Here is a 15,710-nt window from a genome sequence, read left to right on the forward strand (position 1 = left end):
CCAGACCTTCTAACTAGTTTCAACAGTAAGGATAATAGTGCCTTAGGAGGAGGCTCCACTTCCAAGCTTACCACATCTAAGAAAAGAGGGTCTAGAATGCAGAACCTCTTCTTAGTCTGCAGTAGTTTATTAGCCAGGTGAACTGAATGATGGAACAAAGGGATGGAATATCTCCCTCCTATATGTTCTACAGGTTCTACATGATATAAAATAGGTCACCTGGTGTTAGGCAACAGCTCCACTTAGGAAAATTACCAAATGCACGAGGGACATTGACAGGCAATTCTCAAAAAGAAGAAAATGAACTTATCAAACATGAAAAAATGTTCAACCTCATAATCTGAGGCAGAAAATTAAAATAATTAGACACCAACTTTGACCTGTTCAATTTGAAAAACCATTTAAACAACTGTAACGCTGAAAGCAAGCAATGGCATAATCGCAGAGGGATTCCAATACGTTGACGGAACCTACTAAGGTCCATTAAAAATGTTTAAACTACTTAATCCATTAACCAACATCTTCTAATCTATCCCAAAGGAAAAAAAGCAAAAACTATAGGAAAAGTTATACAAACAGAAGTGCTCACTGTATTGTTGCTTGTGCCTGCCCCCCACTATTCTAGAAGCTAAGAAGACATCTAGAGAGAGGAATGGTAAGGCCAGTTATGGGATAAAAATAACAACTAAAAATTATACAATAATATAGTACATACTAGTCAAAGAAAAAAAGCCCAATACAAAATATATATACAGTAAGACTACTATTATACATAATATACAAATAAGAAACACGTAAGAAATCTAGAAAGAAATACACAAAATACTATCTACAGTATTTGAATTACGGTTGCCTCTAAAGTTAATTATTACCTTTATAATTTATAAAAGTTAATTAAGACCTCAAAACAAATTTGTTGGTTTTCTCAATTATTGAACAATCTGTGCACGCTTAAACGGTTCATTTGCATATGAATGGCATTCTTTCACACATAATTGCATTAATAGCAATTCCTCATAATTGGTTTCAGGGGAATTAAATCTGACATTTTTGGTGTAACGAAAATGATGAGAAGAATGGCTATTTGACATAATCGGTTCTTGTTTTATTTATTTATTCATTCATTCATTCATTCATTCATTCATTTATTTTTCTCCTGGCTATTGTCACCTCTAAGATTCAGTGTCTTCCTAGAGCTCTTTTATTTGAACCTGTTTCCCAAAGACGATAACATGAAAAGACACCTGAGCATCTCAGTAGTGGCCCCTGGACAGAGAAGATGCTTTCGGTCTGTGCTTCCCCACGTTGATGGGCTATACGCCTTCGACCCAGACCCCCGCACATGATCAGATTAGGAGTCTTCAGACTCACTCCATGTACATTACTTCCCAGAAATTCAGATTGGTTTTATCAATAAAACAACTCTCAATTATTCTAGAATAACTTTTTTTTTGGGGGGGGAGGGTCTGGAGGCTGCCATTTCCTCCCAGCTTCACGTGGATCCTTTGTAATGTCTCTCTCTCCCTCTCATTTTTATCGTCTTTACTACTCTTCTAATCTCTTTAACAAAGATGGAGAAGATACCTAAATCACCAGTCTTGAAGCAGTGATAAAATATTCATTCTGAGGGGTCAGGGGTGGAAGTAAAGATGAGCTTGATACTATTACATGTGCTTTTGTTCTTCTCGGCCCTCACTAATTTTTTGTGGTCCTTTGTGGTCCAGTTAAAATTCAGCTCTCTCCTTCAAAAGCATCAGATCTAGAGTACTTTTTATGCCTGGTTTTCTCTAAAGCCGAGATGGCATCCGAGGTCCAGATTCTCATCTCTGAAGAGTGTAGGGCTGCTATTTACCAAGTGGCACCTTATGAGCTTCACGTCAGTGATGCTTATTCCTAAGGACTGTTACTACAACAAAGACACAGGAGCACATCTTTTTGCTGCATTCTTCAAACACCGAGCTGAGACGAAGAGGAAATATGCAAAGCAGTTCCTAAGATACCTAAGAAAACATGAGGGTAAAATCTGCCTTCCAGTGATTAAGAGGCCTGATCTAGGTCACTGAAGAAAGGGTGGACAAGCTCAAAAGTCTGCTCTGGGACTGGAGAGCAAGTTAACCAAACTCCTGCGAGACCCGACGACCTTGGCTTCTGAGAACAGTAAAAATGATCTCTCACACTTCACGGGCATGTCCCTGGATAAACAGAAGAGGAACACAGGCTGTCTGGAACACCAGCTTGCATATCATAAGAAATCAGAAAAGCAGGCCCAGGAGGAAGACACATTTGAAAAGCCTGCTGACTTGTCCAATAAAGAAACTTAACATCTGAAGGCAACATGGCAAGTCTTCCCATCGCAGTAGGTCACAAAGTCAGCTAAAGAATCTTAATCTTCTCCATTTGACAGAAGACAGCTCTCCTTATCTAGTGTCTTACTCCTCATTGTTGTGCATAAAAATAAATCTGTTTTTACATTACATTTATGTGTAAAGAGATTGCTACTGGAGCGTAAGAAAGGGTTAATGCCATCGATGTTAGTTTGGAAAAAGCTTCTCCTTTGGTCCCAATAACACTCAGATAAGGAATTTTAACCAGTCCAAGTGGATACAGTAGAAATTAAGTAGTAAAACATTAGGTCTCATTAATGCTTTCTTTCCCTTCAACTTATTATATACAAAAAAAAAAAAAAAAAAACAAAGCCAAAACCAAACCAAACAAAAAATGAGACTCTAAAGAACAATGAGATTCTATTTGTATTTTTTCCTTCTTTTTCTGAGTACGAAATTACTACATGTTCATGTAAAAGTTCAGTAAAGTAGAAAATATAAAATAAAATTGACGATTCTGTAGAATTTTAATAAGAAGCACGTTGTCAGATCTCTTCCTAGAATTCCTCCTTAACCTATGTAAAGTAAGGCTTTCTTACTGTGACTCAAACTCCAGATATTATAATAGAAAAAACCTGCTAATTTTGACTAAATAAAAAATTTAAACTTTGCATGGCAAAAACTGTTACGAGTAAAGTCAAAAGACAAATGACAAACTGAGAGAAAATATCTACAACATACATAACTGATAAAAGACCTTCATATAAAAAGAACTTTTAAAAGTTAAATAATAATGAGACCAAAAGTCCCACAGAAAAATAGGTAAAAGATAGGAGCACACAGTCTACAAACAGTGATAAAAACATGGCTCTTGAACGTATGAGAAGACATTCAGTTTCACTCAAAACACGAAAAACATGAACACATTTCTCCCCCACCGGAATGGCAAAAACTCACTAGCGTGATAAGCCACCTTGCTGGTGAAGATATGAGGAAACAGGCACTCCCAGACATAAGTGAGAATAAAAATCAGTACCGCTCCTGGGGACGGGGAATTCGGCAACATTTAACAAAATGGAACAGGTATTTGCCATTTGACCTGGCAATCCCACTTCTGCCAACTTATCTTAAAGATACATCCCCAATAGTACAAACATATATAGCCTTATTTATATTGCATAGGAGAGTGGCTGAATTATCTATGGAGTAGACACACAGAATATGAACTTAAAACAAATAAATGCAACGTGGGATCCTGGATTAAACCGTGGAATTAAAAAAAGGACATAAAATGGAAAAACTGGTAAAATTCAAATAAAGTCTGTAGTTTAGTGAACAACACCATGTCAATGTTAATTTCTTAGTACTGATAAATGCACCATGGTTACGTAAGATGTGAACATTCGGGGAAACTGAGTGTAGGGTCTGGGAATTTTCTGCTCTATCTTTGCAGTTCTTCTGCAAATCTAAAAATCATTCAAAAAAACAAAAAACAAAAACAGAACTATTTAAATTAAACTACAACAACAATCATGTGGACGATCTCTATGAACTCATATGGGGTGTTACCCAGGAGTCATTAAGTAAAAAACGCAAATGCAAAGGAGCATATATACAGGAAGCCTCATGTGTAAGAACTAAAGTAAGAAAAAATACACATCCTTCCTATGTTTACGACTTTTCTGTAAGTTTTACCTTATTTCCAATTAAAAAGTTTAACAACAAAAACCCCAAAACATCCTCTACCTGTATTTTTCCTCTCACAAATGTGGTGATATCATTCTCATTTTCAAAGATGGAGAGTGTCTGCAGTAGGTTCTGCTCAAGCCATTCCCAGTGTTCGGTGATTTCTTTTCTGGAACCACCTGGACGAATGTAAAGATGTAATAATTGTCAGCATTTAAAAGCTACCTAAAAAAACAGGCTCATGTCATCGATATTTAATGCCACTAAAGGAGACTCTTGTCCCAACAGCTCTACCTTTAAATGCTCTCTCTCCTCCAGAGGAGACACACACAAGACATTTAAGGAGGTGGAAACCCAAGAATGAGGGCAGTATGTCCCCACTTAAGTCGTCGATAGGTTCTTTGACTTTAAGCTGAATGCTGTATACCAGTTTTACCATAGGCTAATTGATATAAGCACGAGTTAGGCTCCTATAGCATTCCATCAACGTCATAATGAAAATGGAACAATGTTTTTCGAGGATCTGCTGTACTGTGTTATAGTTGAGTCTGATGAGGTGAGTCCAGAAATTTTTAGGATACTTTGGGATTAGAAGGCAGCAACATTTCTCCCATTCATTTTCCTGGGTTGGGAGTTTAGCTCCGCCCTCTTTTCTCCCTCCTAGAGTCTGCACCTCACAGGGTAACACAGATCCTGTTAGGATAGTAGGTTACAGCTGTTAAGCTGCAAGGCTTGTGAGAGCTTTGGAATGCCACTGGAGAGCTGATGTAACCGCTCCTATCATGGGCAAAAAATGATCCCCACTCACTTCAATAATGAATGAGATGTGAAAATGGACCGTCGCTAGGGAATAGCAGCCTGGCTTTCATGAGCACAGCTGCCTTGAGAAGTAATGGGATGAGGTCATCCTCACAGCCGTGGACCAAATCACTGCACTCAGGCCGGTTATAAAGAAGCTTAAGTCAACTCGCCTGGCAACCTCCAAAGTGAAACAACCCCAGCCTCGCAGCATCTGTAATCGGGTCTGCTCTCTGCTCACAACTGTGTGGGCGTATAACCGGGACGCCGTCAGATGAGGTTGGACAGACACTGGAATAAATTCCCTTCCCTTTTTTGTCTTGCTCTGGGAATGTTAACCATCTTGCGGGAAAACAGTGTCTTATAAGTCATCCACGTATCACAGATGTAAATTATATAGAGGTCATATGTCATATCGTAGATCTAAATTATATGCACTACTCATTCCAGAATTAAAGAATGATTTAGTGATTCCACTGATGCACCTTTCAGTCCTCTTCACAGATTTCCACGGGATCTTTTCATTGATTTCTTTAAAACGTCTTCTCTCTGTTCTCTGTCACCAGTGATTCAATACATCTCAGAATCTCACTCTGACTCCTGACAAAGATGGGAGACACAAATGTGTCTACAGTGATACTCGGAACAGTGGGAGCAGAACTAAAATCTCTTAGAGAATAGAGGGTAGACGTGAGGGGCTTCAGACCCACTGTGTGAGGAGAGGTGACATCAAACCAAACCCGAGTTCATTTTCTTTTCCTTGAAGCTAAATACCAAAACTGCCTACATGGAACATTTGTGTGGAAGATGAAAAGCATATTTCTGCGTGCAGAGGCAGCCCCGTGGAAACACTAGAGAACAGACTGTCTGCAGTGCCTTCAGCTTGGCACACGCTGCCTTCAGCTTTCCTTATGCACATATTCACGTAAGGACAAACCCCTCCCCCCACACACACACACAGCAGGGTGGAAATGGTACACGCACGCGTGCGTTCACACAACAAACATGTACCCGTACTTCCCACTTTCACGGTATTATGTGAAGGTCGACATGGCTGATCTCCATCACCAAGAAGCCATCTGAGCACTGTTCTACTGAAGTTCAGGTGTACTATCCACAGTTTCCTAATTACTGCCTTCTCCATGGCCCAGGACCACCTCCCTTCCACCCTGTCCCACCGCTCCCCATTTCCATAATCTCCACCTTCCACCACCCAACGCCACATGCACCACTGGCTGTTTTGTCTACTTCCCGCCTCCTGGGACGTAAGCCGCCCCCAGTTCTGTCTTCCGTGATCACCACCGGTCCTCCCTCCGACTGCAGCTGCGTGTGCTCGTCCTCTTCTGTCCTCCACCTCCTGTTGCATTTCCCACACCTGTCGGTGTCACGTGAAACGGCTGGCTTTTAGAGTTATCACCGGCCACTCATTGCTCCCACGTAGAGAAAAGGAGCCAGGAGTACAAGTCTCAGATCCTCGGGCCTGGAGGTCTCGTCTGGCTACATCCAGACCTAAGATCCCCAAGTTCCAGGAGCCCGGGTTCTAGATAAGAACTTTGTGTGCCATTATATGCCACCATATACGATTTGAGGAAAGAAGAAGACACGAATGCCATCAGCCAATGGCACTTTCAGGAATTAACTATGGATTGCTACACCCAACAGATAATTCCAGGGAGAGTAATGACATGTGCCTTTTGACATTACTATTGCTGTGCAAATGCACCACATCTTCTGAACACTTTCCTAAATGCGCCAAGAATAAATAAGGACAGGTGTCCACGATCCCAGGTGCTGGAGTCTAGAAGTATGAGGACACCTGTGAGGCAGAGCTGAGTCATCTCCCCGAGCAGACGGGACAAATTCCGAAGATATCAATTTACTAAAAACTATTTCTGAAAGCAGGTTCCACTTCTGTCTGCTTTTCGCCCCAGAAGATACAAAGGGCCACATCACCTCTCAGCGACCACAGAGCAAAGGTCCTGTTAACAGTCTGAGAGTAACTGTCACTTTTGCCAGACCAATCTATAGGAACCAGGGAGGACGCCACAGAAAACACGTTATGATCCTAAAAGCTCCTTATAAAGGGCTCTTTCGTTTCTCAAGAAAATAAGTACAAGTGCTGCAATATTTAAGATCTTGGGGCTCTTTAGTTATTGCTTAAAGTGAGATAACATGAAGCTCTTTTGCCCTGACTTTAAAAAGGGACTATTTACCCAGCAGTTTGCACAAAATGCATTAAATGCTCAGAAGAGAGGGAAGGGCTTGCATGTCGACTTTCTGGAAAGGCCTCATTTACAGAGATGCAGCAGGAAAAATAAGCTGACCTGACTGTGCAATCAGCTGGAACAATAAAAAGCTGGGTCCACCGAGAGAAGCCTTCAGGAAGTCCAAGTTAAAGCATCTGCGGGGGCCCAAAGGAGATTGGCCCCTGATGGGCTTAAGGTTATTTAGAAACGAACTTTGTAAAAATGAGAATCCGAATACCATTTGGAGTGTGTGTGGGGGTGGGTTTTGTTTTTTGTTTGTTTGTTTGTTTGTTTGTTTGTTTTTGAGACTACTAGCCATAGGCCCTGTGCCTATATCTGGGGAAATTTTCAACATTATCTATGACGATGAAAAAATACTATATCGTCCTAGTCTAATCTGTCATCCAGTTTGAAATGTATCTTAAAGCACATACAGTCTACTTGAAATAAAAAGGAAGAAGCATTGAGATGGACCACGGATTGATTCTATCACATCTGGCCTCTGAGGATTAAGAACAAAGGCTTAAGGCTCCCTGACATAGTCAGTGGATATTTCTTTGTGATGAATGATTAATAATGCATTTGGTTCCGAGACCGCAGCGCTGACTCACGAACCTGAATTCCAGGATACTTTAGATGGTACAGCCTCACTGATCAAGGCTGTGTGTACACACATGTGTAGGTATATATTTGTGTGTAACATGCAAAAAGAAACTCACTCATGACACAGCAGGAAACAAAATTAAGCAAAACCAACCCACTAGACCTCCTAGGGATTAGAAAGCAGCCAAGCTAGTATTTTCAGATACCGGAACAGGGTCTGTGGATCTCGGAGCTGATCCAGTCCTCAAGTGAACAGCACTGGGAGCTAATTAAAGGGAACCAAATGAAGGAATCAGCTATTTTATGGCCTTGTCCAAACATAACCTTAGCCACAAAGATGATAATTTTCAAGTTTAAATACCAAATGAAGGCAAGAGTAATACCTAACATACTAGAGTAACATCGACTGTCCCTGTAGTACTTACAAAGCCACCATGCAGTCTCTACACCCAGAAAAATGACTTATTTGGAGAGGGCAAGAGATAAAACCCAAAAATAATGTAGTGATTTAAAACATTTTTAGAAACAAAAGGGAGATTCGTGTTTTAAAGATTTACATTAAATGTATTTAAATTAATTAAAGCTATAATTATAAATATATTAAAGATGATGATAACGTTATCTATTACTTATTTGTACGTAGCAGGTGGCATACTTAACTTTCGATACGTTATGGAACATGATCCCAAAGAATTCGTCTAAGGAGTTCTGGTTATAATCCTTTCATAGAGGAGGAATCAGAGGCTTTCACATAAAATTTAACCCAGATTTTTCTGGCTCCAAAACCTATACTCTTAATGGCTACCCTTTACCACATCCTGACATATTTTTGAAGTGGGGTAAGTAGGACTAGAGGTTAGACTCTCTGAAGTGAAAAGAAGCCTTGTCATCGGGGAGACAATATCGCATAATGGCTCACATCACAGACTCTGTCAAAAAAGTGCACTTGCTTTCAAGTCCCTACCCTGCCACATACTAGCTCTGTGACTGTGGGTAAGTAACTCGACCTCTCCGTGCTTCAGACTGCTCATGATTCCTTCAGGTGTCCCGTGCATGTTACTGAGGGAAGGCCCAGAACCACCGCTTCTGTAACTATTATAAGCTTCTCACATAGCTCTGCTTGTAATCTCTTACAGGTCATAACAACGCGCTCATGGCTTTATAATCACTTTTAGGAAAAAGAGGCCCAGGTAACTACTCATCCGACCCTGGCGAGAATCTGTGGTTGATGTTCTTATTTTATCGAACTGCCAAGGTCCTCACTTACCCTGGTGGAGAGAATGTAAATGGCTGTCTTTCTAGAAGGCAATTGGGCGCGAGACACAAAAAAGCCTTACATATATGCACATGCTTTGGTTCAGCACACCTACTTCTACAAATATGTCCTAGGTGATAATTAAGGGAATGTGAAAAGATTCTGTTCATAGGATAGTCACTAAGGTTGTTCCGAAAAGGCAGTTAACTTTGGGGGGAAAACCCTAGATTTCTAACAATAACATATCAATTAGTTAAATTATGTTATATATACCATAAAATGTTATCCACCTATTAAAATCGATATTACAGAAATACATCGTATTGACATGGAAAACGTATACACACACACACATACATATGTATGTGTACAGACAGACACATTTTACATGTTTATAAAGTCTGGAAGATGATTTATGATATGGTATTAATGTTTTTAAAATTTTTATTCTTTTTGCTTATCTCTACGTTCTAATTTTCTACAATAAACATATATTGTTGAAAAAAATAAAGAGCAAGTGTTTTTTTTAAGCTGCTCTCTTCCCAAGGATCCAAGACTAATTCTTGAGGCCCACAGACCAAGAAAGGATTATCGAATACCGACCAGCTTCCACGGCCCGTGTGTCTCACTTGGAAGGCAACGGAATGACCCAACACTCCCCCCTATCTACTGGAGAAGAAGAGCAGAAGCAGAACCAATTAGTAACCTTTAATTAAATTCTGGGCCTTACCAACGGCCGACCAAAAGAATGTTTAATCCCCAAAGCCAGCACGGTGCTGCTTAAAAAATGCTGGGCTGGGTGCTGGGGAGACTGGGAACTTGGCCTCGGCCCCTCACTAACTGGCTGTGACTAGCGCAGTGAACTTGGGCAATTCGTTCTACCTCTGTATCCTATTAAATTAAAGGTGTTGAACAAGATGGTAGCTAATATAGCTTTCGGTTCTGAAAACAAATGACCATTTAGGCCCAGAGGAGATTCTAGGATGGTAAAGAAGAAGGAAACTAAATCGATAGGCAGCTGAATCCAGGCGCTGTTCAGGGCTGTGTCATCAGTGAGGCGTCCATCAAACACATGCCCTCTACCCACTTCCTGTATCAGTCCTGTTGGAAGGTTCCAATGTATCCAGAGGGAACTGTCAATAGATCCTGTCTTTCCGTTTGTGACTCTCCTCTACAGCTGTCCCAGAGCTCCTCATTAGACAATGTCCTTGGAATGACCTGCATTTCCTTGTGCCTATATTATTCCCGCAGAGGCTATATAACCCATTTCCTGTTAGAACCTTCTAATTCTTCTAATGGGGAGAACCAAACGGGTTGCTTTCTACCTAAGTCCACTGAAGGCCAAGGAGGGCAAAGCCTGGGCTCTGTCCTGCCTCTGGGATGCCAAGCAGCTGTTGAGGGAAGACCTGAGGCTACTTAGTGCCCTGGTGACCCTGGGTGGGAGGAGAGGCGGAATCATCAAAACACAACGAGCTCAACAAAGCTGGGCAAACTGCTATGGCAAAGCTTCCTAACGTTCTTAGAGATGGCAAAAAATATCACTTATGGACAATCAACCAAGCCACGTGCAGTTAAGTAAGCTGGAGTTGATGGCCCAAGGGAACGGTGGCTTCGTTTTGGGCAGTAGGGAGAAGGGTCATTATTTAGGAAGGTTGTGGGCTCCCCTTCCCAATTAAAGGTGTCAATGGCAAGGAAACGTAAATTATCAATTTCTTCAAACTAGTCTTGATACAGACTGTTAGAAGATAATTTTTTTTAAAGCATATGAAAATAACGCTTGGTTATCTATAACTTGCTTCCCGCCCACCTTCCTGTATGTTTCATATTGCCAAGGGCCAGGTGATTATCATATTGGCGGTAAGTCAGACTGCCGCTGCCCCTGCCTGCTCTCCCTGCCTGGTTCCATGTGGCTCAAGCTTAAGGCAAAGCATTTGAGCAGGGTTTACCACTAAGACTACTGCTCTCCCACAGAAAGTGGTCTACGTGAAGACATTGATTCTAGACAGTCCCTTTTATCCAGTTTACGTGGACTGGAGAGTCGCAAGGCACGTGGCACAGAACAAGGTTTTGGAATGCTATGTATTGAGTGAGTGAGACCCACCCAGTTTTCTGCAGAAGCTTCTCTTAGAGCAATGAATGATTCATGAAATATAAGAAAATACAGCTTCCAACATACTGTCCCACCAAATACCAACTGTGTAGTTTATGAAAAAACAACATTAAAATTACAAACCAAAAGGTCAGTATATCAAAGAAATCTCTTTAAGGCAAATGCTTCCGCTCTTAAAAGCTTCTCATATAGGGGAGCCAGCAATTTGGGTTTAAACAGAAATCGATAAGCAGAACAACTAATGGGTGAGTGTGACTTGCACAATGGTTGTCACTTCCGTGGGGTCTTCCACAAGGAAATTCTGGAGCTATCGCTATGGGTAATCAATAGATACAAAGCTAAAACTGCTCTGGGTTTATTGTACTGAGATCATGCAGCTGTGACAGGCGTTACAGTGCACATCTCTTTGTGGTATAAGTCATGCCGTCAGCGTTTACTGCCTACTGTTCCTTAGCCTTGGCTTGGCAAATAATTTAGGAATAATTCAGCCGTGTAACTCTGGGCCCCTTCCCACACAGGCATTCATAGGATCTTCTCCATAGAATGGCACATTTGCAGAAACAGACCGAGACATAGTAATGTCAGGCAACAGGAAAGCAAGGTTAGGGCTGAGGGGACGGAAAGAGAAGTCGCAGAGCCACGGACCAGCCGCTCACATCATGGTAAATGCACGCCGACCTGGAAAGGCCAGGAGCTGAGCATGCCACGGAGAGATCGGAGGAGCTCCAGGCTCCAGACGGCTTCAAAATCTCGGGGCACAAGTGGTGAAAGGTGAGTGACCAGGTGTCAAGTACCCTTTCCACACCCCCCTTGATTGAGTGGTTTAGCGGCTCTGCCTGATTTCTCATTTCCTTGCCTTTCACTTCTTCGCCCGCCGGCTACAGTGTCTATTTTAACACTGTTCTAGAGTGTTTGCCAACTAAATGTGACGCTTTTCCAACCAACTAGCACTTCCCCTTCTGCAGCAGCTACTGAGTCTTTCCCTTGGCACTGAACTGCAGAGACAGCAGAGTGACACCCGGCTCCGCCTGGGCCACACGCGCAAGTCTGTCTTCCTCGGGGCCCCAGCTTCCCTCTGCCTTCATCCTCCCTCCGAGCCACATCCTTCACTCCTAAGTGGTGTTCTCCATGCCCCGAACCCTTCACTCCCCAGAATGCACAAATGGCTGGTAAGTTCCCCTGTTTCCCCTGGGGCACACTGCGTCTTAACCGGAATAACTTTAAAGGGATGTAACTACAGGTTAGAATTTCCGCTGCTACAAAATCCTTGTGGGAGCATTACTAGGGCGCTGGAACCTTCCAGCAGCCTGAAGTCACCCCCAGACAACCTCCCCTACTCACGCAGAAGGCCAGGCAAGCGTCCTGTACTAGTCAGCAGCCCTACAATCAAATGGCTCTGTATGGCACTTGCTTGCACTGGGCTGTCATTGAGTATTGACTTGTGTTTCAAGAGCAGAGACCGGATATGATTATCTTTAGATCTTCAGATCCCAGCACAGGACTTCCTACCAAGCAGAGATCAATTTAAAAACTGTCGTAGAGGGTGTCGGAGGAGGCTGCAGGATCCGAACAAGACGTCACCAGAGCGAGAAAGAAAACCACCGTGCTAAGCCATCAGGATTTGGGGTTCATCTGCTGGAAATGGCAACGGTTACTTACCCCCAAATATCTAGCGATTGTATCCACAAAGAAACGCTCCTTCCCGTCTGACATAATGTTGTTAATCCCCACGTTTCTCCGGATTTCCAAATCCTGCTACTTACCACAGGCGATGGTCCAATAGACCAGAGAGTCTGGAGTCTGGTACAGGATTCGGTAGGGAGCCACGCGGGCACTGGAGTCCAACACCACATCGAGGGTACCCACCAGCAGGCCTGAGGGCAGGAAAGGGGGACACGTGCGTGAGGTTCCTCGGTGCTTTCTCGTTCCAGAGGCAGTGTGAGCATTTCAAGCTGATGTTTACTTAGACGGTGCTTACTAAGGATGGCTCTGGGATGCAACTGATGAGGGTTAGGGTGGGAAGGGCCCCAGCCTCCCTTGCTCTGCCACTATGGAAAATAGCACACCGGAAAACGCCAAGCTCAGTGTCTGCCCCCAGCAGGTTTTTTGAAGTTCTGCTGAATCTGAACCACAAGTTCTGAAAGTATCACCCCCAGAATCTTTTGATGTGTCATCTTACAATAATGGCTTGAGGTCTGGTTCTGACCATACTGAATAACACCTTGATATGCACGATACCATCGCGATTCACTTGCCGCTGGCCTGGCAGTCTAGGCTCATGGAAAGAGTTATGGATGAGCCAACTGGAGCTCAGCAGAGCTCAGTTACGGCTCCGATTCTGTTATAACCAGTTCCGTGGTGTGGACAGACCACTTACTCTCTCATCGCTTTGACAGCTCGGTTGTAAAGTGACCGTAATAGTGTCTGCCTTCCTGAACCAGGGTTATTAAACAAGAAGCCCAAAGGAGGTTAACACACGGAGGTCCTACATCTGTCCTTGGTCTTTGTCCAAGGACAGGAATCCATTTAGGTTCATTCCAAACCACAGTGACCATTAGCTGACCCGAACACACCAGACAAAACAAACTCTCTCTAAAATGGAAACTAATTCATTGGTTTGCTCTGGACTGTATGAAGTACATTAAAAATAAATCCTTAGAGTCCGCAGAATTTTCCAAGGGATAAAGTTCCACATAAAGTCCATAATGTCGTGCGCGTACATTTTTCTTTCCTCTACTGTGACTTGGATTTGCTGCAAAGACAAATTTACTTTTCAATCATCTGCAGAGGGAAAAGTATATTAATAGGAAAAGCAGAAGAGTGCCAGCTAAGCTGGATTTCCTTCGACCAGAAATACAAATGTATCACCCATGGTAATTGAATGCTTATGATACTTGCCTCTTCTTGAATCAAAAGAAGAAATAAAATGCCTTAAATACAGGAAGTGTGACACATGTTGGTTTGGAGGCACACACACTTCAGTCTGGCATTAGGGCGCTGCAGTCAAGGACTGGCCTACGTGGCTCACTGCGCCTCTACGAGTGTCACAGGGACAAAGATCCTCCAAAGACTCTCTGGCCAGAGCGGCCCACGGAGGCCGCCCCAGTTCTGGATTTCTTCACTCCTGGCTCTGCCACTTCCCAACTCTCAGACCCAGGCTCCCTGAGCCTCAGTTTCTCCATCCTCAGTGTCTCTCTGAACTTCCGTACTCAGCAACACCACGGAGGGAAGACGACCTCCGAAAAGGTCCAGTCGATCCACATGTCTCGATCACTACAAATGTCCCCAACTAATATCCATCTCCAATATCCATTATCCTAATGAACAAAACCTCTGGTGTCAGAGATAAAGAATCCTGGGTGACTTAAAGCAGACCCCCGTGAAGTGAGGGCTTCTGATGAGGTGCCACTCACCAAACCTGAGTGTGCATTTACAACGGGCACCACCAACTTCCACCAAGATTTAGATGGAAACTAACAGGTACGTACATACCGACCACGGGGTCCATGCTCAACTATTTTCAAGTAAGTTATAGACATTATGATATTGCAATACCCACATTAGGTACATATAAAATCAGAAAAATTTTGTGGCAATTCTTAGAAAACTGGATATCCAAACAGAAAGTAATGCTGTGACCTGAGATATGCAGTCGGCCAGTCAAATCAATCAACACGCTTCCACTTTAACCCGGAAGTACTTGGCAACACTGACCTGTCTTTTCCCTCCATTAGGGATGTTGCACTTGTCCGTCATATCTTACTTCCCAGCACCTCAGATGACAAACTCCCAATTATTCAATGCCAACTTTTTCTAACCCTGACCTCCCTCACGTTCTGCTTCTGTAACACTCGCCGCATTTATTTAAAATTACTTGCACATTTTGCTTTGTTCCGTGTCTCCCCCTCTCTCCAGACTAGGGGCTCCCTGATGGCAGAGTCTAATTGATTCTTTCAGACTCCTAGGCCCTGCACTTTGCTAGCACAGAAAGCTCTGCACACATGTTTGATGAATGGACAAGTGGTGTATTTTTTGAAAAAACCTGAATAATGAGTTATCGCCATGCTGCCTAAGCTCTATGAATACAAGGAGTCAAGGCTTTGGGAGAGAGAAACTGTTTTCATACCCTCTGTGCATACAGAACGTTCGAAGATGGAAAATCTGGTCTAGAGAAGCCAAAAAAAAAAAAAAAGCAGCAATCAGGATTTACTTAGAAGTCTTATTACTCATGCTTCTGAAACAGCTGTCAAAATACTGAAGCTTTTATCATTTCCCACACAAAGCGTTGTTTTAGCAGCTGTTCTAGTCAGCTATTTCTGGTGTTAAACAACCTTTGATCGTCTGAGATAACTGAATCAAATTATGGCCCTCGAAATAACTCTTCTCTGCATCTACCTGTTACATTAGTTTGGGAGCATCTGGTAACAAAAAGTGCTGTTTTCAAGGAAATTCAGAAAACACTCTGCAAAACAGTCAGGCTTCCCACGTGGCTGTGAGCACTAGAGGGTGTGTGACACATACAGAGTCATGTCTCCATTTCTGGGGAGCCCCCACTTCTAGGAGCAGAGATGTGTCAGGGGACAGCCGGACACAGAAAGGTGCTCATGGCAATGACCAATCCATCTACTGATGATCTTGGAATAATTTATGTTATTCCAAAGGATCACCCAGCCTCCCTGCATTCCCTC

The 15,710-nt window shown here is 42.8% G+C and overlaps 1 protein-coding gene across 1 annotated transcript in view; it reads right to left on the reverse strand.

Moving 5' to 3' along the window:
- The window catches only part of TBC1D9 (TBC1 domain family member 9), an 86,944-nt gene that overhangs the window by 38,990 nt on the left and 32,244 nt on the right, over positions 1 to 15,710 (reverse strand). The window contains exons 2-3 of the mRNA XM_039875830.1: positions 12,786 to 12,896; positions 4,071 to 4,189 (exon numbers count right to left, since the gene is read on the reverse strand). Coding sequence (XP_039731764.1) covers positions 4,071 to 4,189; positions 12,786 to 12,896 — 230 coding nt within the window. The remainder of the gene's footprint in view (positions 1 to 4,070; positions 4,190 to 12,785; positions 12,897 to 15,710) is intronic.

Source organism: Pteropus medius, unplaced genomic scaffold (assembly GCF_902729225.1).
Source record: "Pteropus medius unplaced genomic scaffold, Ma_sr-lr_union100, whole genome shotgun sequence".
NCBI lineage: Eukaryota > Metazoa > Chordata > Mammalia > Chiroptera > Pteropodidae > Pteropus > Pteropus medius.